Source organism: Ostrinia nubilalis, chromosome Z (assembly GCF_963855985.1).
Source record: "Ostrinia nubilalis chromosome Z, ilOstNubi1.1, whole genome shotgun sequence".
Taxonomy (NCBI): Eukaryota; Metazoa; Arthropoda; class Insecta; order Lepidoptera; family Crambidae; genus Ostrinia; species Ostrinia nubilalis.
Window position 1 is genome coordinate 2,157,605 of NC_087119.1, and position 27,696 is coordinate 2,185,300.

The following is a 27,696-nucleotide window of genomic DNA, read 5'->3' on the forward strand; positions in this document are numbered from 1 at the left end:
GCCAGGCTTTTCTAGTAGCAATTCTACCCCTTTGTGCACGAATGACGTCATGAAAGTTCTTACGTATGTAGTACTTGGTATGAGCTAGCTTGGTGATTCGCACTGAAAGCAAGTCGATACAAATACTGCATACTTGGTGCGACATCTAGAGGCGAGTAGCAAGACTAGAGTTTGGTAGGAGGCGCCGCTTACAGCGCTAGATGTTGCTGAATGGAAAAGCTTCAGTTAAAGGTGCTGCTATGAAAAGCAGCTCGGAAAATTGTTCAGTACGTGAAAATGCCACTAGATGGCGTTGACTGGCGCTGTACAGATGGTTCTGGAAAAGTTTTATAGATGGCGCCTCACAGCGCTTTTGGTTCGCTGGCATGATAGAAAAAGAAGAAAAACTACACTAGATGGCGCTGTAGGGAGAAGAAAATATAAATCGTTCAGTAAAACTTCGACAGAGGGCGCTTTTCAGGTTTACTATGAAATGGGACTGAAAATAGCTGCACATTACGCAAATAATACTGAAATTAGTAAACTCGCATAAGAAAATTCGCTAATGCCACAAAACAATAAGAATTAGCTTGACTATTATTAAGATTAATTATAAGGCTAATTTAATGTTTTACTTTCTTTCTTTCTAATTTTTTTAAACCGATTTGAAATAATTTGCCTGTTACGCTACTTACTATAAGTTTTGAAATAATTGTGAGTGAAAAACGTCGTATAATTTATACTCCAACTCAATCATTATATTATACATATTATCAAAATTGAATTTAATCTGTCATTTATTTTTTTCACCCGACATAAAGCAATTCAAACCAGTGACAAAATATTTATGAAATACGTTGTGATAGCTTTCTAAAAACAATTTTTACAATACTAAAATATACTTACGAGCAAAAGTATGGAATCATCCCTTTGTGTTCCGAGCGGTCTTAAGAACTGAATGACTATGTATTGTATGTATCTATGGTATCAATTTTAAATTTATAATATCTCCTTTAAAATGGTACCATTTTTATCGATCTTCTATTAGTCATTTAGTTCTTATGATCGCTCGGAATAAATAGGGTGATTCCATATTTATGCTCGCGAGTGTAGTAGTTGAATTTGATTTGGACATAAAAGTTTGCGTCGTAGTTGCAATCGGTACGCACCAAACTTTTCCATCTAATCAGAGTAACACTCAGAAATTCCGCAATCCATTAACTCTTGGAACCTCAAAAAATATCTTTAAGTTTTTTTTTACTGAGAATAGTGATTGGACGTAAATTGACATTGTCGATCGCTTTTCAGTTTCATGAATTCCAAGGCCATGGGGCCAAGGAAATTATTAACTTTCCTATACGTTTGAAGAAAAATTGATGTCCTAAATCATGTTTAGGTGACCAATGATTTTAACAATTTTCTGTTTATTTGTAAAAAAGTTTTGTGCCGGAAAAAAAAGTCTATAGTCATCAAAAAAGTTGTTTACAACCGCCATTCAGCCGTCAGCGAGCTTACTGACTTGGCGTTTTGATCCTTCATAACTTGGCATTGGACTCGCTTGGCAACGAGTGTGACGGGCTAACCATAAACCGAATACGTTTTTCATTGCTCGTTTTGCTTCTGTTACGTAACGCCAGCTCTGTGGTTAGGGCGCATTGAATAAAAACCGAAATGTATACGGTAAATAATCGTAAAACAGTTACGATCGGATGTTTTGAATTGTTTGGCCAACCGTTTGGCTGGTATCTTTGAGAAAAGTTAATAGCGAGGACTAAATTGTTTCATAGTTTTTTATTGGAATCAGAGCTTTAAAGTCTTTTTAATGTAAGCGTGAACAGTAATTTTGCTTCATCGCCTTATCGTAAGAATTCACCACTCTGTTTTCTAGTTAGTGAAGTAAAGCAACTTCAAGCAGGTCAGACATTCTTCCAGTCCAGTGTTTCTTAACCTGTGGGAGCTTAGGTATGAGGGTCAGCAGCCTATGTCTCGTAATCGATATTTCTTGCTGCATTTTTAATTAAAGGTTCTTAAAGGTTTACTAAGGGGTCCGTGGACAAAAAAGGTTAAGAAACGCTGTCTAGTGTATATAATAGTGCAGGTCACATAGGGTAGTTAGGTCAATAAAGTGCCCTCCACCAATCCGCACTGGGACTATGTGATGGAGTGATGACCCAAATTACTGTAAAGATAGCTTTGGGTGTGCCATACAATGGAACTGACAAATAACTATTAGTCTGCGACCTGCGTCGATAGATAGTTTACTTTTAGCATTTTTATCAATAACTTATTGCTTTTTTTATGCAGAACAAGGCAGGTATTTGACCGAAATCGTACTTTTTATGCACAACAAGGCAGATATTTGACCGCAATCACGCCTGATGTTAAGTGACATGCAGCCTAAGTAGGATGTGCGGTTTGCATTAATTGTTTTTATCCCTCTGTCTTTCTTGTGTATCTCTCTGTCAAATAAGTTAACGGTTTAAATAATGTTTAAAAACGGGTTAAAAACTCTCGTTAAGATAGCAAGTCACCAATATAAGAAAAAAAAAGGGATTGGCGAGCGTGTGTTCACATATTGACTTAATTAAGGTACACATTTATCAAAAATTTTGGAGGTACAATAAAATATACTTATTCTATTCTATTCTACCATCGTATACTCTATTCACGCACTGAAAAGCGCAGCGTAGGACGTCCACCCACAAGGTGGACCAACGACCTCATAAAGGTCGCAGGAAGACGCTGGATGCAGGTCGCTACCAACTGGCCTTTGTGGAAATCATTGGGGGAGGCCTTTGTTCAGCAGTGGACGTCCTATGACTGAAATGATGATGATGATTATATTCTATAAACAACTCACCCGCCACCAGCCACCAGGATCATCTGCATCGTGGCTGTTAGATGCGCCCGCGCAGAGGACCGCACTCATCTCACCAGGCATGTGTCGCACCGCATCGTCACAGCTTCGGACTACATCACTGAGTCCAGTCTACGTCCCACTTAACCATTTCACTGTTTATTTGTCCATTGTAAGATCAGCCATACATAGTTTCTAGTTCTTGAAGGTAGTGAACTAATTGGTGTTCTTATGTCTCATCTGAATATGAAGCCACGATAGCCGAACGGTGAAAGGGTCGAACTGGCCGACTCGTGATCCGAGGAACGCTAGTTCGAATCCCGCCACGGATCCACTATTATGGTGAATCCACTCGTAACACAAGCATATTTAACTTACCACGAGGGGCTAACGGGATTATTAGTAAATTTGTATTTACAAGTTGCTGCTAATATTAAAAAAAAATCAATCCAATAACAGTCAGGTTTTTAAGTCAAGTAGGAAAAAATAGTTTTTATTCGTGAATTTGGGCTGTCTGCGACTTTTAAGGTCAAGTTTACTAAAATTGACTGTGCGTCTTCTGTTACTGCGTCGAAACACGCAACTGACTGTAAAAAGTACGCAGTAATATGCAGGAATATATTTAGATTTTTGTAAATCGATTAATTGTCTAAATAAGTCATTTAATTGGATTGTGGTTGTCTAGTCAATATTTCTCTCTCTGTCTGAACCCAAGCGGTCGATGCAAAACCGAAAGAATTACTGGCTATTTAAAACCATAGATGAGAAGATTTATTGAGATTTATTGAAAATTATTCACTAACCAGGAAGCTTACCGCTTTGCAATGGAGGGAAGTCGAACCTTAACTTCAAGTTCTTCTGATTAATTTCGTTGAGGGTCCAATGACAGTTTAACTTTCCCCCGGGACAAACTTGACCTTCACGTTGGGTTTTTATTGGCGGTCAAGCTGTAGATCCTGGCTACACAGGAGTTGCAGCGGTGGGAACGAGAGATCGGAATAGTCCCGTGTAAACAGAAAGCTGCTTTTCTGTCTGTTACTTAAGACAGGCATATCGCGAAGTTCATGCCAGCGAACATTAATTGATATACATCCATTTGCAACGTCTGATACACACGCGCTTTCTTCTACGAGCTCTCTGTCCCTGTAGGATAAGCAAGTAGGTTGGTAACGCAGCGTGTTGAAACGTTTGTAAAATACAGGAGAAAGCGATATGCAATGATTTCTTTTTTTATCGCATCACACAATTATACTATTCAGTTAGTATCATAATATTAAATATTTGCTGTTCTAAAAACAAATCATTATTTGTCTTTTTAATAAAAACTAGCTGACCCGGCGAACTTTGTTCCGCCTTAATGGCAATAAATAAGCAGACTTTTTTTTTTAATTTTGAACGGGATAAAAAGTATCCTATGTCCTTCTCCTGGCTCTAAACTACCTCCCTGACAATTTTCAGCTAAATCGGTTCAGCCGTTCTTGAGTTATAAGTGGAGTAACTAACACGACTTTCTTTTATATAGATGTAAAATTTGTATACCTACTATCACATCCTGTACCGTGATCATGATCTGCATTGTTCCTTTAGGTTACTTTTGATTTGATTGGATATTGTTTGTACAATATGCTCGACTAACATACGAGTAAATAGTATTATCTTCTAGTTCCTAAAACTAATCCTATGACCGGAGCTTTAACATGATATCACTTTTCGGGCACTTATGCTATTTTATAGCAATGAGTAAAGGCAACAGTATAATTATTATTAAAAATAAATATGTATTACAAAATCCGCCCCCGCGCCATCTTGTGCTCAGCCCGAGAATTAATCGCGAGAGCGTCGCACGACCAATAAGTTGTTTATTACACCTCATCCTTCCCCACTCTGGGAACTAGCGATCCTAAAAACTTTTTACGACAACCACGCGTAAAATGTAAGAAATACAACCTGCCCTTTTTATCCAACAAAGACGGTATAAGGCCCGGTTTCACCAAGGAGTAGCGGAGCGGAGACGAGAGATGTGCGCTGAAGCTGGCAGGCTATTTCCATCGGAGCGGAGAAGAGCGGAGACGAGAAATGTGTGAGCTGAGCGTAGCTGTCAGCTGTCAGTCTATTGTTATCTATGAAAGAAAGGAAAACACATTCCGCACCGAGCTCCGCACTGCGGCGCTCTGCTTAGCTCCACACCGTTGGCTATGCTCGGAGTTTCCCTGCGTGATAGAATCAGAAATGAGGACGCAGGAGAACCAAAGTGATCGGCATAGTTCGCAGAATTGCTAAAATCAAGTGGCAGTGGGCGGGGCACATAGCTCGTAGAGACGATGGCCGTTGGGGCAGAAAAGTTCTCGAGTGGCGACCACGGGCTGGAAGACGTAGCGTGGGCAGGCCTCCTACTAAGTGGACCGACGATCTGGTTAAGGTCGCGGGAAGAACCTGGATTCGGGCAGCGTAGAACCGTTATGGAAAACCTTGGGGGAGACCTTTTGACCAGCAGAGGACGTCATTTGGCTGAAACGAACGAATGATTCCAAACTCTTCTTTGCTCCGCTCCTCCTTGGTGAAAACCGGGCTTAAAGAAATGCGATAAGACATTGTTTCCTGCAAGTCACCTGATTGATTTGGTCAAATAAACGTTTGGCGTTCAATTTCGTGGCTCACTTCACACTGTGAAACTGAAATTACCCGAAATACCGCAATGGGTTAAATAATATGCACCAGTGAGGTAGACCTTTTTTCTCAAATCTTATGGGCTTTATTACAAAAAAGTTAAACCCGGGACGAACACGGGTTTGAAATGGTATTTCCATACTAGAGGTTCAATCAGAGTCTAACTTAGGGTGGATTCAACCAAAAAAGAGTAAATATTAATCTCAGAATAAATCGTCAGTTTTGACAAATTATTTCCCATACTGAAACTGTCAATGTGCCAGTTAGTTATACCAGGAGTTATTCTCGGATAAAAGTTTGGTCGAATCTGGCCTAAGGGGGTTTAGTTGTACCCCGGGTTTACTCAACCTTCACTGGTTGGGTTTAATTGAAGGCCAAGCTATAGATGCTAGCCATACAGGAGTTGCAGTGGTGGGAAAGAGTGGTGACAATAGCCCCGAATACCTACCTTGTAGGTTCTAACATGTACTACGATACGGCATTATGTAACAGGTATGTAATTGTACAAACAATAACATCTGATGCAGTTGTCATTGTGCGATATTGCAGAACAGAAGTACAGTCTATTGTACTGTTCTGTTGTACCAGATACCTACTAAACCGTCCGATTCGCACAGCCATTGGTAAAGCAGACATGCAAGTTGCGAGACTATACTGGCTCGAAGGCTAAAAGTGCCACGGAGAATACTCTCAATTGAAATCGACCATCACCAAAGGCGTCCAAGAGCTACGGCCGAAAGCATCTTACATTTCGTTTTTGTTTCGAAACTAGCGGCCGCCCGCGACTTCGTACGCGTGGATCCCGTTTTACCCCCTTAGGGGTGGAGTTTCGTAAAATCCTTTCTTATCGGATGCCTACGTCATAACATCTACCTGCATGGCAAATTACAGCCCGATCCGTCCAGTGGTTTGGGCTGTGCGTTGATAGATCACTATGTCAGTCAGTCAGTCAGTCAGTCACCTTTGAGTTATTGTATATTTAGATAGAACTCTAACCACAGCTTTTTAGGTTAGATTTGTCTACCGCAATCAGATTTAGTCCAACCAAAGAGCTTGAAGATTTTTTTTACTACGCCTTTTTAAGACAAACAACGGAGAATTAAGTCCACTATCCACATCTGTCTGCTTGCGATGTGCATGAAAAACGAAAAAAAAAACATACTGAAGCTCTCATTGCATTCTCCATACTTACAAAGCAGTAATTTTATAGTAAAAACAGGCTGCCATATTCTACAACCAGTCTAATACTATGTATCTACATCTCTTCTTTAAAGGATATTGCGCGCGCGTCCCGCATTGTCCTGCCTTTATTGTTAGCCGCGGGCGAGATTGGCCGTGACACATGCAGCGTGGCGTATACTGCTTTCACTATCTCGCCTGCTCTGTTTCTCCACTCTTTCTTCATTTAGTTCGAAGTTTTATATCAAAACGTGTACAAATTTTATTATTTTAAAATTATGATGATTTTATCGTCGTGTATTAGAAAAACGAAAAAAAAAACATACTGAAGCTCTCATTGCATTCTCCATACTTACAAAGCAGTAATTTTATAGTAAAAACAGGCTGCCATATTCTACAACCAGTCTATATACTAAAGTCAAAGTCAAAGTCAAAATTTCTTTATTTGTTTAGACTAATAAATAGTTCTTACAAATCGTCATTTTGCTCTTAAGGAGCCTCTACATGTCTCATAATCTTTTTACCCTACCAGCGCTTCGAGACCAACATTTGGCAAGTGCTGAGAAGAAGCGCCGCAACAAACTCAGTCACCACTGTCTGCCGGTTAATATAAATAAATAGAAATAGTAGTAGTAGGTACATTCGATTCAGGAGCAGTTCACTGAATTTACCATGCATTCTTGTATGGTGTATCTTATAAGAATGGGTATATAAGATTGCGTGGTATATTAAATAAGGTAGTGACGTGCTTCTGTCTAGACTATCTATCTACATCTCTTCTTTACTCGATATTGCGCGCGCGTCCCGCATTATCCTGCCTTTATTGGTAGCCGCGGGCGAGATTGGCCGTGACACATGCAGCATGGCGTATAATGCTTTTTGTACTGCGCTACCTCTGGCCAGCTCTATTTTTGTGGTAGATATCGCTATTCAAAGGTTTGAGAACAATGCTTAATTCTAAGCTAAATAATATGTTGGTCGTTAAGAGAAATTGAGGAGATTTTCTTTAATACCTATTAGAGTAATTCAAAAGTTAAAAATAAAATAGTCTCTTGATTGATGTTGAAATGATTATTTTAAATTGTCATACTAAAAACATAATTTCAAAAGAAGCACGTCCTAACATTAAAAGAAAACTTATTGTCGCTGTTCCTAGGAAAACACAAAATTGTTACATGTTCCAGAAAAAATACTTTGTGTTAAATTATCCCTACAAACAGCAATTTCAGTGGTAAAACTGATATTATATCATTTTCTAACTGTAATACTATAAACAATAATAATTGAAGTGATGCCCTATCATTTGTATCGAACTTTCGTAATCAAATATGCAGCTTGCCGTCGCCCGTTGTGGCACTAATCAAAGTAATCATGCATTCTGTCATGAAGGTGTTAGGAGCGATTAGTTCCGTTACAAACCAGTAATTGTGGCCGGAGTTAAATACAGACCACGCCGTTATAGATGGGAAATGTGGCATTTGTCACTCCATATTTTAATGAGAGGTGAAAATTTTCGAAAGGACAGCTGCTAGGGCATTACGAAACCACGCGTCAGTGATATGAAATGATAGGTAATTATTTAGTGACACCATTAATTTATTTGTTATTTATTCTTGATAGAAATGGTTACGTTATCATGTTGTCCAATGTTCTACTTAGTTTATTGTTTAGCTATTAATATTGTGAAATAATGGAGATTTAAAAATCCAATTATTTCAATCCAAAGAATTGTCTATGCTATGTCAAAATAGAAAACCCTGTCAGTATTATCAGACATTAAGATAAATGTCCATACCTGCGAAAGGTCACTGACTGACTCATCATGAAAACTAAAATTAAAAAAAAAAAAACTGCAAATGTTAGGTGTCTCGTGCCTGGTGGTTCCTTTTAGAACGTAGGTGCTCACTAAGATGGGATTTTACGAAACTCCACCCCTAAGGGGGTACAACGGGATCCACGCGCACGAAGTCGCGGGCGCCCGCTAGTAGATGTATACCAGTGTAATGCCAATCACTATTTTTTTTAAATTGTTTACTATTATTATATTAGATGAGCATTGAGCATAGCCACTTATCGATGATGTTGAGACTACCTTCAAAATTACCTTAACCTGTCTTTCAGTGAAGTCAAATGCGCTGTAAAAAATTCAGGGCTCTTCATTTATTAATAGAGATGGAAGTTTGGTTGATTCGTGGAAAAATGTCGACTCAGTCGGCTGCTCCAATTCTGGTTCGGAGTCACCTACTTAATTTGTATTTACGAATTATTGATGGCTCAGAAATACAAGATACTCGTAGTAATAGCTATGTTATACTATAGTAACAATACTTACCTACTACTTCCTGTTTTGGTGTGAACTATTACTAATACAGGGTGGAAACTATAAGTGATTTCACTCGATTATTTATAAACTGTACAAGATATCGAAAAACTTGTTACTGATCCTGAAAGTGCTTCACGAGCTCTTTCAAACGGTATCAACAATTAATTTTCCTATACAGTGTATTTTGTTTTTGGAATAAAAAAATGAAATGAAATGAAATAATAGGTCACAGAATAAACTGTAACAATCCCAAAATGCAATATTTCCATTGAAAATTTAAGTTCATGAAGCACTTTCAGGATCAGTAATAATCGATTGAGATCACCTATCGTTTCCACCCTGTATAGTGTAGTATTGTAATATATCGTAATACATTTTAAGGCTCCTAGACTATAATCAAAATGCAAGAACGAGGACTTAAGTGGACATACAAGTATATTTTGTTAGTTAACGAGTAATTTACTTATTTTACGACAACCACGGGAGGAGCACGTAAACGAACCAAAGTCGCTGACATAGCCCGACGGATTAGCAAGCTGAAGTGGCAATGGGCAGGGCAGAACTGACGGCCGATGGGGCAGAAAGGTTCTGGAATGGAGGCCGCGTACCGGAAAACGCAGCGTGGGACGTCCACCTACAAGGTGGACCGACGACATCGTAAAGGTAGCAGGGAAGCGCTGGACGCAGACCGCTGCCAATCGATCAACATGGAAAGCATTGGGGGAGGCCTATGTTCAGCAGTGGACGTCCTATGGCTGAAATGATGATGATGATGATGATGACGGGAGGAGCAGGGGTAACATTATTCGACTCTACCGAAATGACTTGCATATTCGTGGTTAACATCGAAAGTAAAGTCGTCAAAGATCCAATCGATAACGAAAAAAATATCTACAGGCGAAGATTTCAATCCTTTACAAGACTTTTACATAACACTAGCTTTCATTTGAAAAGACGCACTGCGCAACATACTTTATAGTTTCTACTATTTATCTGTTCCTTTGCAAAACGAGGTAAATATTGATTAAAGGAAATGAGCTTGGATCGCTTTATTCTATCCAGCATGTTGTATTGTGGATGGCAATCATCAAAACAAATAAACAAAGTTAAAAACGATCGTGACGATGCGACCGCGATGGGCGCGTTTACCTTCCACTTGAGATGTAGCTCAAGGAGAACAGCTAGCCTATAATACGAATATCTACAGTGATAGCATGGTGAGGATCATATTCAATCAAATGGCCTTGTCCGATCAGAAAACTGTCATAATAAAAACAATAGGAAAGCATGAAATACCGCAAAATAGTCAACCTCCATGTTTTCATTTTCAGGTAGACAAGGCCCGTTTTCACCATCAATTCCTAATTTTTGTGACCCCCTATGAAAACCAAATTCTTGTTATGTGTTACCATAGAGGTCTTTTAAAAATTAGGGATTGATGCTGAAAACGGGCTTACGTTTAATATTATAAAGAGGTTTGTGCGGTTGTAGGGGGTAATCCTTGGATCTATTGAACCAATTTAGGATTTTTTTACCAATAGAATACCACATTTTTTGTGAGTTTCATAGGCATTATCGATCGGAGAATTATATGACTTTTTGGTGTATTTAATAAACCTAGTACAAGGAAGGTTTAAGCGGTGACACAGTTTTCGCTAGCTAGTAAAAAATTAAAGAATTTTAACTAGTCTAGTACATGATCTTGCTGTTTTCTTTCAGCTATGTGCAGGATAATGGTCGTATTTACGTAATTAGGGCGCCGCCACTCAGAAGGGACAGTGAGCCAAATTGAATTATTCATAATAATATGTCGATTGGACCACTGAATCTTTATGGTTTAATTTTCATTATGGTTTTTATTCTCTTTTCTTTTACCCTTTTACTAATAAAAAGCCTTTGGATAGGCCCATGCACCAATTTTGCAAAATTGCTGTTATTACCATTTCATAAGATTTAACCTTTAACTACTGACGTGGGGGCCTCTCAGGCCTTGAAAAAGTAAAATTGTTGAATTTCTCCTCTCCCACGTGCACGACACACGCGAATCTTTTAGTACCTTCGAGTTTCATTGCGCCGAGGCTGTCAACAACTGTGCACGTGATTGCACGCGCAATTTCAGTAGGTAAATTAATTTTAAAGTTTCTTGTGGGCCTCTCAGGCCCCCACCTCAGTATTGGCGTAACTTTTTTTGTCTATAGTTTTCATTTAGTTGTCGTCTTTTCTTGAAATAATTTGAAAAAATCTATAATATGGAGCCTACAGTACGTCGTCCGAGAGAAAGCGGTATCTCGGAAGTAAAAATAACCAGCATTCAACGAAACATAGAACAGTAGTTTTTGGCACGTATGTTAGGAAATGATAAGCCTGTACCTATCTATCAAGATTTAAACGATGAAACCGAGAGCCATACATGTTTTTTGAAGATTCAAATGAAATCTACATTTTAAAAACATGTATGGCTTCCTTCACTGAGCAAAGCAAGTTTATCCAGACTGTGTATAATTCGCACTTTTTGATGTGTGTAATTTTTTTCCCCCTTTTTCATATTAGGATTACTGATATATCATTAGCTAAAAAGACTATTGAAAATTATGATTCTAAGTTGATTTGTTGAATTAATGAATATTTTTCATGATAACTTTGTGAATCATGATTTCATGAGATTTTTGCCAAAAAATGCTACATGTTTTCTAAATATTGAAATAATACGTACTTATTTACAAATAATTTACATAAAAATCGTTTTATTGTATTTAAATATAACCACTATTCATAATTATTAAACATAAAACCCTAAAAAGATTATATATTTTTAAATATAAGCACACATATGTACGGGCCTCTCAGGCCCCCACGTCAGTATTTACGTGAAATTAAATCCACCTCAGTAGCTAAAGGTTAACAGTGTTTAGCTTGACACGCCGTTGTATGTACAGTCAGCGTCAAATCGTTCATGACACCCAAAGTGGCCCAAACATTTAACAACACAACCTTATTCCAATTGTAACAAAGACGCGTGGCGAACTTTTTGGCTACTTTGGGTGTCACGAACTAGTTGACTCTGACTGTACATCGTTACGACTTACAAAACATTACAATTTTAACCAACGTTAGACTTGAACCTAAGCTCAAGTTTGAAACCCATTTTGAGCGTGGTTTCATCATACGGCGCTTGTGCAACAAAATTATTATTTAGCTTATAGAATTCAATTGGAAGTCCCTTGTAAACTCTTGCCTAAATAAGGATTAGGTCTCTCTGTCAATTAGTGCAGCGATGATAGAGACAGAGCTAGAGCTAGGTTAATCCTAGCCGACCTAAGTTAATTTTGAACCGAACCAAACGTTTATTACTGCAGCGCGTCTCCTGGGAGCTTTATTTTGAAGGCTTTGTCAGAGATGGTTCATCCTTTTGACCTCTTTGTATGATCTGCATAGAGGCTGCTGTTTGCAAAATATACTAAAACTAGCGGCCACCCGTGACTTCGTACGCGTGGACCTCGTTTTACCCCCTTTAGATATCATGTCGATAGCCATCTATTGTTTCACTGCTTCCCCCGTATGAATATTTACGAACGTCAGTCAGTAGTTTGTCCTGCGCTGTAGATTTTAACCAATGACGATAGTTGGCGCTTTTTAGACACGTCTTATTTTTTTGTTGAAATTTATTTGTCACATATCATTATAAATTAATCTGGGTTATAAAAAATAATACTGTAAAGTTTCAACAAAATCCGTTCAGTAGTTTTTGCGTGAAAGAGTAACAAACATCCAGACATCCAAACTTATACTAGTAGGATAACACTGTACGTATGTGAAGGTAAGTATTAACCTTTAACTATAGTCGTGAAAAAATAATCACACTCCCATGGACGTCGGGTCTCACAGACCCCTATCTAAAATTCTTCATAATTTCATATCTGAACCAATTTGAATTTATCAAAGAGTTGATATATATCTAATAACTATTAATAAAGGATCTAGTAGTAAATGTAATCAATTTTTAATCATTATTTAATTATTTTTTGGAAAATTTAAAAAACATAGACATTTTTCAGTGTTAATTGACTTAGCATCACATATAGGCTCCTTAATTACAGTCGATTAATAATAAACCAAACTAATATTTTTTTCCTAGCTAATTAATAACTGTGTAACATAAAAACATAAACAGAATTTCTGAAAGACATAAAATAAAAATTTTGACAAGGGTTATACTTACAAAAATTATAAACAGTGGCCTAGAACACTAAAGACAAATTATCTCTACAGGCATGTGTCATCTTTCTTTGAGAGCTTTGATAGACAAAATATACACCATTCAGAATCGGAATCTGCAGCAATGGTACCTTCTAAGACATCTAAACTCAAAAGAAGGATCGTCTACAAGTAAAACCTTACTTCTGGAATGTTACTTAGATAGTTGGGCTAATAATATAGCTGATGTACTCAGATACTTTCTAACATTATGTATTCTTAAACTAAAACAATTTACAACTTATTATAATGATATACTATAAAAAAATTATAGTTGACAAGTCACATCCATACAAGTATGTTTGTATGGAAATTATAGTCATCGGGTCTCCCAGACCCCGATAAAATTTTGGATGGTTATTACTCACGTAATAAGTGCCGGAAGACGCGATTTTATGCCTCCTCAGTCCAAACACAGTTAAAACTGAAGCTACTGAGATGGTCGAGAGCAGCACGTGGCGGGAAGGTATTTAAACCGAGATATTGTAAAGGGGGGTGGGCCTCTGAGACCCGATGTCCATAGTTAAAGGTTAACTTAAAATAAAAAGTGAATGCCTAATTTAGGTAGGTCATAACTGCCACTAAAAGATAAATTGTGGAGTCTAAAGATAAGATACATCTTTCTGATATAGATAGAATATCTATAACTTTAAGCCTGTTTTTGTCTTTGTATGATAGTTTAGTTTCCTGGTTGACTAGTTTAATAATAACAAGGTAGGTAATAGGTACGATAGTAGCCAAAAAGTCTTCGAGTTTTGGGAATTGCACTAAAACATTGCTAGCAATCGCTAAAATCAAGTGGCGGTGGGCGGCGCACATAGCTCGAAGAGCTGATGGCCGCTGGGGCAGGAAAGTTCTTGAGTGGCGACCACGAGCCGGAAGACGTAGCGTGAGCAGGCCTCCCACTAGGTGGACCGACGATCTGGTAAAGGTTGCGGAAGGTGCCTGGATGCGAGCGGCGCAGGACCGGTCTTTGTGGAAATCCTTGGGGGAGGCCTTTGTCCAGCAGTGGACGATTTTCGGCTGAAACGAACGAACTAACGATTGCTAGCAATGCCAAAGAGAGGCAGTCAAAACCAATGCGATCGAAAACCAATTTACTCACAAAAAATAGGGATCCCATCCTTTTAAATAATCCATTACAGTCATTGCAATTAATTAAAGTAATTCTTCACCGCATTCACCGCAATCATGATAGTAAATTACTGTTAAATATACCTATAGCAATTTAAGTTTCATTAACTCATGTCAAGGCTGCTAGAAAAAGTAGAAAGAAAATGAGTTACGAGTATGCTATGCTAGCTATGACTACATTCAAAACCTCTTCGGAGGTAAAATACATAATGGGAAATGAATAATATTTTATTATGAGTAGCTAAAAATAAAACTTCATATTTTATGGTAATTTTTTTATACTATTTTTAACCAGTTTTCTAAGGTACATGCAAATCCCAATAATAATAATATTATTAGAGTGAACGTTTGTGAAGAGAATTATACCCGCTGAACGGATTTTGATGAAACTTTTCAGTAATATTTATTAAAGGCAAAAACTAGTAAATAAATACTTTGACTGTAACATTGCATGGAATTCAACTGTACTGTAAGTTATGTAATAAAGACAATACATATTGCACTTGACAACATTCAGAAATCTAATTGCAATGTATGAGGCATTCCAAGTCTTCCACAAAATTATATTACCTACTAGCTGACCCCGCGAACTCTGTTCCGCCTTAAAGAAAAAAAAAAATAATAATAATAAAAACGTTTATTTGAACCAAAAGTTACATTATGCATGTATTACTATGCAAAAGTTACAAAAAGTGGCATGATAATCGGGGGTCCCATGACTACTAAACTAGGTTACAACCTGTATCTTAGTAGCCAGTGATTCCTCAACTAAGATTTAAATACAATGACTTGGTCCGATTGGTTAGTCTTTTAAAACAAAAACAGGCAATAAATAAGCCATCGCAATTTTTCCTTATTTGCTCACCGTTAAGACCTACCCTGGACTACGACAAACATTTTAAAACCAATATCAGCTCAATCGGCCCAGCCGTTCTCGAGTTATAATCAGACTAACGAACATCAATTCATTTTTATTTATATAGAAGATATGTCTTTGTTGACGACTAAGGCTGAGTTGCACCACCTAACTTTGACCGTAACTATAACGATAACCGGTGTTTTTGTATGGAATTTGACAGATTTTCGACGTTTGTCAAGGTTAAAGTAAGTTGGTGCAACCCAGCCTAAATTAGTGTTGCATTCCGCCGCCGCTGTGTTTAAACCGCAACTCGATTTAAGCCGGATCAATAGTGTACATGCATTAGTTGATCATTATAAATAGGTAATTAGTAATTAATGTTAACGTGGTTTCAACAAACCACTGAAATATTCACAGTCATGTGGTTAGTTTGGAGCTACGAGTATAATAGAGTACATTGCAATTTTAAGTACATCGTTTGCTATTTGGGAAATTGAGAACTCATTTCAATTGATTACATTTATTTTTATCGTGGGCAGGCCTCCTACTAGGTGGACCGACGATCTGGTGAAGATCGCGGGAAGAGTCTGGATGCGGGCAGCGCAGGACCGTTCATTATGGATAACCTTGGGGGAGGCCTTTGTCCAGCAATGGACGTCATTTGATTTGGCTGAAACGACGATTTTTATCGTCCCCTGCCTGCCAAGAGGTGATGCCACTTTAAGGTAAAGAATCCCATCTATTACGGCGCCATCAAAACTAGTTCAGCTGTATAGAAATGAAAAATAACAAACAGAAAGACTGGTCTTGCATTAAAAATAAATTATGGATATTATTATTCCTTTTCAATAATTCCCAAATTATCACTATCCATTACACTTTTTCATTATTATCAGTAATCTAATCGTCAGCCTATGAAACTGTGTCCTTACCATGAGTTCACGTTACGTGTGCTCGCTAGCGACTGCGTAAAAAATGTCACAGATTGTACAGCGCCCCTAGCGGCTACTTTCAAGAACTAATATATTCATATTTCTTTTTTGACGTACCTACTTGCTAGCGAGCATACCTAACGTAAACTCATGGTAAGCACACTGTTTACTATGTAATTTAGCTCCTTTGAACAAAGAATAGCGTATCAATCCAGGTGGAGCCAGCCCGGAGATATTTTAAAGTTTATTTTTCGAATTGAAAAGAATCAGCCATTTTCAAAGCGATCCTTTGTTTTGAACAGTCACTATAACAAAGGAATCACTGCAGACAGAAGAAACCCGCAGTAGTATTTTGTCCATTTGATATCATGCCAAAAATGAACGCAATGAGTAAGTGAAATAATACGGGTCGGATTCTAGCACTAGTTTAATCAATGTCGATAAAATTTTCAGTATAAAACTATCGATATTACGGGCTTGCACTATGACGGTCGAAACAGTAAAAAGACTATAAATTCTTTAACATCAAAACCGTTCTGAAAATTAATTTACTAATAGCGAGTGGTGAGTTAAAGCTGATGCGGTTATGAGTTAACAGGTCAGCCATGTATGCTGATTTTATATTTTTTAGTGAAATCAAATCGTTATCAAATGGTTTTTAATTAGTTTTAATTAAGTACCGAGCACTATGAACCGGGACTTTTTAATGCGAGAGTGGATAAGACTTACAGGGCAGGTATGTAATATCTTAAACTGCATTTCACTTAACATCAGGTGTGATTACAGTCAAATGAACCTGGCTTGTTCTTGTATAAAATACTCACTACTTAGTCCTTAGTCTGTTGAAGATCATTTAGGGTAATTGCGCCGGTTTTCCGTCCAGCTCCTGTTTTCGTCCATTTGACCGACTTGCCACAAACAAATACGGAAAATTAGAATAAAAACCTAACTTTCCGTGCAAGTTTGGACTTGTTACAATCTATAATATCCAAGTAACAGTTCTGCCTGCATGAAAATGTAATTTGACAAGTAATAACTCCAAAAAGATCTACGGAAGTTGCTGCTGCACACAGGTGAATGGAAAACGTCGTCAAGTTAGAAAAAAAACGTGCCGGTAGGGAACTTTCATTGTATGTTTAATTACTGTTTTAGCTACTTTACGTAATGTTTTTGGCACGTATGTCTAATTATTAGCATAATAAACACTATTTTAAGGGTTTATTAAAGGTTTTGTATAGAAATCTTAGATAATTAAGTGGACTAATACTAGCATAACAATTTTGCAAGATTTTGGTTTTCGTCCACGTGGACGGAAACCCTGACACCTAGTTAATATTTTTAATAATCATTTTACTTCAATGGACCTACAAAATACAATGTTTTTGTTCCAATATGATCTTTATTGCTATTACATTAAACATTTTAGTTTACGTCCACTTTTTAACAGTGATAAACCCATAAAAACCGTTAAAAAGATGTGGACGAAAACAAAAAACAGCTTTAAACGTTGTTGTGTTTTCGTCCATGACGCCATGAGCAAGCACTGGGGTGGACGAAAACCAAAATTAGCTATTCCTGTAGATTAGTTTTCGTCCATTTGTCCTTCGACCTATTGCAATATTTTCCTAAATTTAGGTAAGAAACTTATTTAAATCTTTTTGATATCATTTGAAAGCTAACAAAATTACCTTTCAAATGATATACCACAATCCATAGTTACTGTATTGTAGAATTGGTTTTAAGTTAATAATTCAACTGCACCCTTTTTTCTACACCGTGGTCGAAAACTAGCGTACACTAGGACGAAAACTGATTTTTTTGGACGAAAACTAGTGAAATCGCCTCTTTTGCACAAAATATTTTTTATAAAAAAACCCGTGGTATTTACTTATTGTCATATAATATTAACGTAAAGTAGACTATATAAGGACTAAAATGACATATGATACATATGAGTAAGGGTATTTTAAGATATTCATTTCGCATCACAAAGTTGGCAACTCCGATAATTGGACGAAAACTAGCGCACTTACCCTACTAACTAGTTGTAAGTTTTCATTAGTCCTATACTCACAGAGTTGTAAGTACTCGTAAGTCCATACTTTTAGCTACTCACAATTTCTTCAAACCACAAGAAACCACCAGAATCCGCAAGAAATAACATTCAGAAACAATAAAATTTGGGAATTACTTAACATTCAAAAGTCGACCTTGCGGCATCGACTTAAAATCGTTACATATCTCATGTCTACCCCCGTAAGTAAGGGAACGCACGAAACTTTGGCCTGTAAAAAGAGTCGAACATTTCGAACAATACCCCAACTTAACATACGGTATACAAATACAAATATAGTAGTCATTCAATAAGTAGCAAAAACTCATCGGTTCGGGCTCAGTGCAAGCGAGAATACAATACAAACGACTTGTGTAATACGTATTTTTTTCTATAAATAACATTAAAAAAAAAATCAAGAGATGGCGCTGTATGTGATCTGTAGTAGTAGAGTATACGGGCTTATTGTTGGAACTTCTGTAACATTGCGAAGTGAATAAATGAATATGAATAAGCGACCGCATATTAAGGCGATTAGAGTCCTCAATGACCTTGGGCGTTTGACCTTCACGCCGCGAGCAACACCCGCGTACCCCGCACCAAAAACTCCGATTTGACACCGATCAAAAATACCCGGGCATAGGTAGATACAGAATAGAAGCTCTTTCTTCATACATTACTGCCTATTATTTTAAACTTAAATTGATGAACCTTGATGTCGGTGTCATTTAACTCAGGCGTAAAGGTATTTAATAATAATAACAAAATCCATGAACATTTTGTACGGGATAAAATTTTATTTTATTTTTCGTAAATTTTCTAATGCTTTTGTTGGTTCAGTCGTTCTCGAAATTTGAACAAACCCGACTTTATTACAAGCTTTTATTTAGCTTGCAATTTATGATGTATGTAGGTAGGTAATTACATAAATGTTTGTTCGGGTGGAATCTTGCAAGCTAGACCAACTTCCTGACGACAACTAGGCTAGATGACAAAATTTCAATTATTTGTCCGTTAGACAGATAATTAGAAAATATTAGACTCATATTTTTTATTTTCTTTCATAATTAAATAATAACAGTGCTACATCGAGTTGAAATGGCGCGATACGCCACGCTTGAGTAGAATTTTTACTCAAATGTGACGTCACGCGACATTTCAACTCAATATAATACTGTTATTATTCGATTATGGAAAAAATAAAAAATATGAGTCTAATGTTTTCTAATTATCTGTCTGATGGACTAAATAGAATTTCGATTTCATTACCCAGTCATCATCCCTATTGGAACGCATTAGTACCTAGTATTGTCTATGGCCTAAAAAAGCAAATAAATGTTTCTGCTTTTGTTTATTGTCATTCTCTCTGTGTCACTTATGAAGAATAAACTGAAAATGTATTTGTCTTTTTATTAGAAATCCTTCATCAATTGATTGAGTTAAAATTTCGGATATACATGTGATTCGGGTGACAATGCAATATTGTGATGACATGGAGCTGATCTGATGGTAGAGTTGGAATGCCAGTGGCCCCATAGCAACTCCGGGATTAAACGATTCCATCGAGTTTAGGCTCGTTTGATTTGTATTTATTTATTATTATACCTAAATAATTTCATTACAATTTTCTAAAAATGCACAAAAACTTAAAAATCTTGAAAACGGTTATATTTTTACTGGGGTCATAATTGGACGTTAGGGAGACCATGGCGAGGCCTATCGATGGTTGAAGGGTTATCATTGTTTTTGGGACACTCTGTATAAGCAAGTACCTAAAATGTTATGTAAGTACGCTACTTTGAAAATCACGAGTCTTCAATTCTCTAAGGTAAACTGCAGGGTCTGATGATGGAGCTGGAATGTAGCCATAGGAATAGGCTAGTTTCTTAAAAAAAGACTTTTGGTCCGTCAATTTTACATTATCAAAAAATATTGGACACATGATATTTTTATTTGTTAATTAAAGTTTGAAGTTGCCGTAATCGGGGCTCAGAAGGGCGCGCAACCCTCATCACGAATTGGTTCCCGCTGAAAACCAGCTTCTCGGCATGACGTTTGTGTCATGTCGCGATTTTTGCTGAGCGGGCGCCTATTCAGCATATGTTTTTATTTATTGTCTGTTATGTTTTTATGTTTTTTTTATGTACTTACTCTTGCTTTGTATACCTTAAATGATAATTATGCTGAATAAAGACATTCTTATTCTTATTCTTATTCTTAATTAAACAAGAGGAGGCCTTTGTCCAGCAGTGGACGTCATTTGGCTGAAACGAACGAACGAACGAAACAAGTAATTACGAAGATATGATGCGATGAAATTCCGCGTGACGACACAAATCGCCACATTTTTAAGCATGCCTTGATGTCATGTGCCTCATCTTCTGAACTTTGGTGCGCTTCATCTTTTTAAATTTTCATAAGTTTAAAAAAGTGAAAAATACATTTAGAGTTTTTTTTTGGTAAGTTCACCGACGGACTAATTCAAACTCTTGCTACTTTCTTGCTTTATCCACGAAACATCCCTATTCTTCGAAATTATTACGATCTACAAACGGAAAATCTCTGCTACTACGTCGCAGTAAATACCCCATCATAAATAAAAAAATAAATAAAAAGATTTTTTTTAAAACAAGCTCTTGTATGCTAATAATTTTGGTTTCATGACATGCTCCTAAAATTCATCACCTTATAAGAGGATTTCAGTTTTTATCTGCGAAACTTTTTAATAATATAGGTACGTTTCATGGTTTGGTAATTTAGGGAAGTTTATTTGCACTTAACATGAAAAATATGGTATCAATGTACTGTGTACCTATGCACCTTCAGTGGGAACAACAAGGTCTACTGAGTACCTATAGTCTACTAAAGAAACATATTGAAAATCTAATTCTAATAAGTATGAAAAATATAAATTGTTTTCTTCACGTAAATCGATTAAGTTACAGATTCTGACTAGCTCCTAATTTGGATACTGATTGCAAAGGCCTAGTAAATAAATAACGTAATAATTTTTCTACTTGTATTTATCTAGTGCAGTTGTTTTGGAGTCAATTATAGTTTTTTTACACTAATAGATTCTATTCAGGTAGAAAATACCGTCTGAGCGCGTCATAATTCAATTGTATCGTCTGACTGCACGTACTCTATGAACAATTCTGACATAAAATCTATTGTCGAACAAAAGCTGGGTTGCACCATCTTACTTCAACTTTGACAAGCGTCAAAAGTCTGTCTAACTCCATACAAAAAACACCGGTTATCGCCAAAGCTACGGTCAAAGTTAGGTCACGTCAGGTGGTGCAACTCAGCCAAAGTAAAAATTCATTTTGATCGCTAATGTCAGTTTGCAGCGAGTGACACAACCTCCCCGTCTGAAGGCCAGCGGCCGACTGCCGCCCGCACCCCGCGAAGGCCCCCTCAACAGCAAAACGTTCGGAATTTATCAAAAGTAAAATTTATGAATGAAAGTAATGTTCGATTGAAAAACGCAACGTGTCATTTAAAGATTAAAGAATTCCTAATCTATTCGTGCAAAAATCTTTTAAAATAACATAGCCGTTTTGGAGGAGTAGGGAATTTAAGTAAAAAATCGATGTCCCGTATTTATTTTTTTAATCCAAAACAAAGAGACGTAGCGAAAATTCAAACGTCACAAATGTAGTCCTTGAACTGTTGTATAACATATATTTTTTTCAACTATTTCTGTCCAGCAGTAAAAGAGGAGTAGGCTTTACAAAATGCCCATTTGGCGCGGATTGAGGACTCTAATCGCCTTAATCTATTCAATGCTGATTGCTGAATAATTATGTTGTATTTGTAAGGTGCGATTTTGTAACAACATTTCTAATCTGAGCTACTGTACCATCGCAAATAACACTTCTGTATCTTATGCAATCGTAATATACAGGGTGGAAACGATAAGTGATCTCACTCGATTATTTCTAAACTATACAAGATATCGAAAAACTGGTTACTGATCCTGAAAGTGCTTGATGAGCTCTTTCAAACGGTACTAATAATAGGTTACAGAATAAACTGGAACTATCCGAAAATTCAATGTTTCCAGCTTCCATACATTTGGTAAAGCTACAAAATATTAAAAACTACACAAGATATCGCAAAATTGGTTACTGATCCTAAAAGTGCTTCACGAGCTCTATCCAACGGTATCAACAATAGCTTACAGAATAAATTGGATCCATCCAAAAATTCAATGTTTCCATCTTCCATACATTTAGTACTATCACAGTCATGGCACTCTATGAGATCACTTATCGTTTCCACCCTGTATGCACTACAACAAAAGTATTTAGTCTGATAGGGACACTATCCAATTATGTAATTAATCTGTACCTACTTGCAATTTTTATTTATTACAATTCTAGTAACAAATCGTGGGTCGAATCACGAAATGGCGTAACTGATTTTTATTAATTTTACAGGAGCGACGTTTAAAGATAATTTGAAGAATGGAAAAATGCATTTCGGGCCCTTTTTACCGTCAATACTGGCTTCTTGAAAAAGAATTCAGTTACAATCTTTTGTGAGGTTATAAAATGCATGTTTAAAAACATGGTGTGTTTAACTTAATATGGCCATTTTGTTAGATACGCCTTTTCGTGATTCCGCCCATGAAATCGCTATCACAGAGGCCCCAATCCGAGAGTGGCGTGTCGTCACCCAGTCTGGCCCCGCTGGCGTCTGTTCTTGTTTTTGTGCTGCTGTATAAGAAACCATTTACTAGCTCTGCGATACATGGAACTTGCATTTAACTAGTTAAGAAAGTCAACTAGTTATTTTTTGTGGACATTTCGACTGCCGTGGTTTCTTTTGTTGTGAGGTAAACAACGTATGAGCATGTGTGTGTGTTGTGTTTACACACGTAAGATAACATTGTGGTAACAGTGACCATAGATGTAGTTCTACTATGCCATAGATTTTCACAGGCATGTAACATTATGTTTAAAAAAAAACTTAAATTTCGAAAAAAATCCACGTTTTTCGCCTCAAAAATTAATGCAAACTACATAAGCACTCGATACGAACAGCACTCATTCTACAAACGCAAACTAGAAGTAAAAATAAATCTTTACTAATCTTAAAAGTAAATACAGCCACGAAATGTACGTAGATTTATTGCTCCAACAAAATAACGTTTAATTTCCACAGTAATTCCTTCCAGCTTTAATTTTCAATACAAAAAGGACACACAAAGCTTATCGTATCATTTTGCAGAATAAAGTCTTCCTCAAAAGTATTTCTGCATCAAAGGCAACATTCAAACATTTGTGTGGGAAAGCTTAAGCTCAAAGCGTCCTCGAAAATAGCTTTACTGTTAATTTCAGATTTCGGCGAAGCTGTTTTCAGCCGTCAGCGCTTTCTCTTTATTTCAAACTGAAGTAAATATTACAAAATCATTTAGATACGTCATTTTTGATATCAATCTAAGATACTTAATTATGTTCTATTTACGTGAAATATTAAAAAGTCAGGGAACTACATGTAATTTACATTAATTTATCATTAGCATCTCCTTGATAAGATAGACTTGTTCCAATCGTATTCCGGCTGGTATCACTAGTTTTTAAGTTCATTTACTCGTAAAGGTTGTAGAGGAATGAACCATTCATTTGAATAAAATCAAAATTAAAAATCCACGAATTAACGTATAATCTCGAAAGAACCCTAGACGGCTTTATTTAAAACAAAAAGGTCTTTAACCATTTGTTACACATGAAAAAACGTGATAAAAAAACGCGCTGAAAAATGTGATGAAAAAAGTGAGAAGAAAAACATCATCGGATCTAGGTATTTCAGTGTTCAGGAAAATTGTACTTTGCTTGAAGTCCCTATTTATTTACTTAAATCTACCAGGTCTTAGTTGACTGGGAAGAGTCTTCTCGCGCCCAAGCCGCGGGTACAGTCCCCTAAGCGTTCATTTCAGATAACTCCAATTGGTTTCCAAGAGATCATCTTCATTGGACAGCTCTCAATTTAATGTTGATTGAGTGGAGCACTGACGAGCTCAGAGAATTTACTCGAAAGAAAAACTTTGTGTAATTGAAGCGAGATTTGTGAGGAAAAATATCGTTAATTTGATACATTTTTAAATCGCGGGTCAAATGACAGTTTAACTTTCCCCCGGGACAAACTTGAACTTCACTGGTTGGGTTTTTATTGGTGTTCAAACTGTAGATCTTGGTTACACAGGAGTTGCAGCGGTGGGAACAAGAGGTGGGAATAGTCCCGGTATATTTTGAAAAGCACGGAATAGCTGCATTAGCGAAAAAAATGTATTTGATTTTATATCTTCACTTAATGTTTATAACCGCTTTCCTCATTCCTTTTAAACAACTGTCCTCTTCCTAGGTTGTCTGGAAGCGATCGCTTCGTAGTGAAGAACGCCTAAATTGTGATGCACAAAGTTTTTACCCGACACCACATTATTGTTGTTGACGTTTGACTGTAGCTGACAAAATGATAAAGCTAACTTTCACAAAAACTTCAACAAGATATGGAGGCAATTAAATTATTTGTGATAACAGCATTACTGTTAGAGTAGGCGCACACCGTTGATTTTTCATCGGCCGATAGTTTAGTCGGGCAGTTGATCAGTATGGGCATGTATTTTTTAGGGTTTCTAGGTTCAGTATTTCAGTTCCAGTCAATTCAGTGAAAAAGTGTTAGTGACGTCGAAAAGTTGTTATTTTGTTCCTGTTATTTGCAGGGACTAGTTTGTAGGGGTCGGGATTTGGAAGCATAAATGCACTACCTAAGTTTTGAGCTTAGTTTTGATAATACTGTAAAAAAACCCACAAATGTTCAGCAAATAGTAGGTTCTCCTCGTAGGTAAGAGCTTCCTCGTTGTGAATTAAAAAAGCAGAAGTGCAATTAAAGCATTTTATAAATCCTGCACCATCAATAGGTACTTCAATAATAAAATTGCTATGAGATGAGAACTAACGGCATTTATGGAGCTTAAAAAATGAATGAATAAGCGAATTGTTAGCACTAGAGAGGAAGCACACGCACTCTTCATTTTAATCATGGATTTTATAAATAAAGTACTAAAAGTGTTCAACTAATTACGAATATTTTCCTCCATTCATACTGACTGCTTTGTCACATTGATGACGTGTTTAGGATTTTGCATTCTTTTTTAATTTTAATCTTAATGATTTTATACATTTTTTCAAATAATTTTTCCCTTTTATCTCTTGCATAGCATGTGCGCAGTTCCATTTATTTTACAAGCTAATTAAAATCGTCCAAAGGACGCAAAAAATATGGAAAACGTTAAGTACTGGGACTTTGTGACGTATTTTAATGATTCTCTGAAACAGGAATTTTTTGCGTAAGTACTTTTTACTATTTTTGCAGTACCTTTTTTCAACTGGCTGTTTTATAAAATTCATTTTGCATTGTTTTTATATTTATTATCATTACAGTATAAAACAAAGTTAACTCATTTGGTGTAGGTTTACCTGAGAGAAAATAAGACTGAGTTGCACCATCTAACTTTGACCGTAACTATAACGAAAACCGCTATTTTTTGCATGGAGTTTGACAGATATTTCATGTTTGTTACAGTTAAATTATGTAGCTTAATTAGAACCTTACCTTTGACAAACGTCAAAAATATGTCAAACCCCATACAAAAAACGCCCGTTATCTTTGTAGTTACTCAACTCAGTCTGAGTATTACAATAGTAAAGCGCTTTTGTCAATGTTACTGTCAAAGTAATCCTTCATGGCTTCTAATACTCAAATCATTAAGAGTAAGTATAAGAAAATTATTTAAAACATATTTTTTTAAATATTTATTTACCTTCAAGAACGAAAAGGGTAAACCTATGTAGGTAGGTATCTGTCATGTATATGAAATAATGAAATATGAATATGCTATACCTATCTATCATGAAGTTATAAATTCAGAAACGTCGAAATTAAAAATAAAGACGTTAAAATACTACGTACGTACATCACAGAAAAAGTAGTTCTGCAAACAGACCCACACCATCGCAGACTGAGTAATCAATCCACTATGCTCAATTTATTTCAAAACAAAATAGCTACGTATGAACAAAAGGAAAATCCTCCAGATCTTTTTATAAATCCAAGCTGTAAAATCTAGAGTCTAAGGCCCAGAATACACGGTGAAACGCAGTTTGAAATGGTCGCGTCACGTGTGGTTTCTCAACGGAATCTATGGCAGAAACTTAGATGCAATTCAAAAGTAACTAGAAGTTGCAGTTTCGTTGCAGTTGCGTTTCACCGTGTGTTCTGGGCCTTAGTTTCAATTTAGCCGGAGTCATACAGTGTGTCGTACCTACAGATTATGATCAACTAGTTTCCTTTAGCTAGGAAACCCCTTTGTTTTAAAGTATATTGTTGTATTGGCAAACAGACTTTATTGTTTACTTATAAGGAAGCTGTACAAGCTTTGACAAATCCTCTGGCGAGTATTATTATTTTGTTTGTTAACTTTGTTCTGGGGTTTTCTATTGCAAAGTAGATAAAGTTCTTGAATAGATGACGTTATGAAAATTTACTATAAGTTTGGCACAATGATCCTGAGATTAAGTGACAAATATTATAATCCTACTGATATTATAAATGCGAAAGTTTGTGTGAATGGCTGGATGTTATTTTTACTCTTTCACGCAAAAAGTGCTGAACGGATTTTGATGAAACTTTACAGTAATTGTTTATAATTCATAATATAGACTATAGTTTATGACGATCTGTGGCAAAAGCTATAGTCTAATATAAATATTAATCATCAAATAAATTCCTTTTTAAGTATAGTTATACAATTAATTTAGATGAGTATTTGATTCTACAGTCCATTTCCAATCAGTTCCAATTGAACCATTATTCTGAACAGACGCTTTCAGAGTTAGGTATTGTGAACATCTAATTAGCAAACTCATCTGGTTTATGGTGAATTACCTCCATATCAGATCATTCAGCATTATGGACTTATTCATTGCAATACCTAAATGTAATGAATGCCAGTAATAAGCCCTGAATCTCTCACATAATGAGTTATAAGTCACCTGAAACTTCAGTGTGAATCCAGAGTGTGTATTTCAAGGTATTAGAAGTCAAATTAGCATGTAAATTTGCACAAATTATATGGGAATTCGTATTTTTCCTTAACGTCATAGAGTAGGTATATTTTGTGACAAGACTAAGAGGGCCCGAATAACAATAATGTAAAACTCATTCTGGGAGTGGGTAGTCAATGCGAAAAATCGCTCAACGGTTGGAATGTGCAGGTGTCAAAATGTCCATACGGACCGGCTGTTAGTGTGGCATAAAGTATAAACGTCGAAATGAGCAATGGTTATAATGATCTGAAGTTAAAATGTCTTCGGGTTTATTCAAACAAGCTTCTTATTGTATAATAGCTAACGTGAACACGTGTTTAAATGCATCAAGGTAAAAATATCCAAA

At 36.5% G+C, this 27,696-nt stretch overlaps 1 protein-coding gene across 2 annotated transcripts in view; it reads right to left on the reverse strand.

Annotated features, from left to right (window-relative positions):
- Window positions 1-27,696, reverse strand: part of LOC135086733 (potassium voltage-gated channel protein Shaker) — a 516,839-nt gene that overhangs the window by 208,566 nt on the left and 280,577 nt on the right. Inside the window, exon 1 of one of the 2 annotated variants that reach the window (XM_063981517.1) lies at window positions 2,840-2,883. The exons of the other annotated variant lie outside the window; for it this stretch is intronic. Coding sequence (XP_063837587.1) covers window positions 2,840-2,868 — 29 coding nt within the window. The 5' untranslated portion in view covers window positions 2,869-2,883. Of the gene's footprint in view, window positions 1-2,839; window positions 2,884-27,696 lie in introns of those variants that run through there. 2 annotated transcript variants of the gene reach the window in all.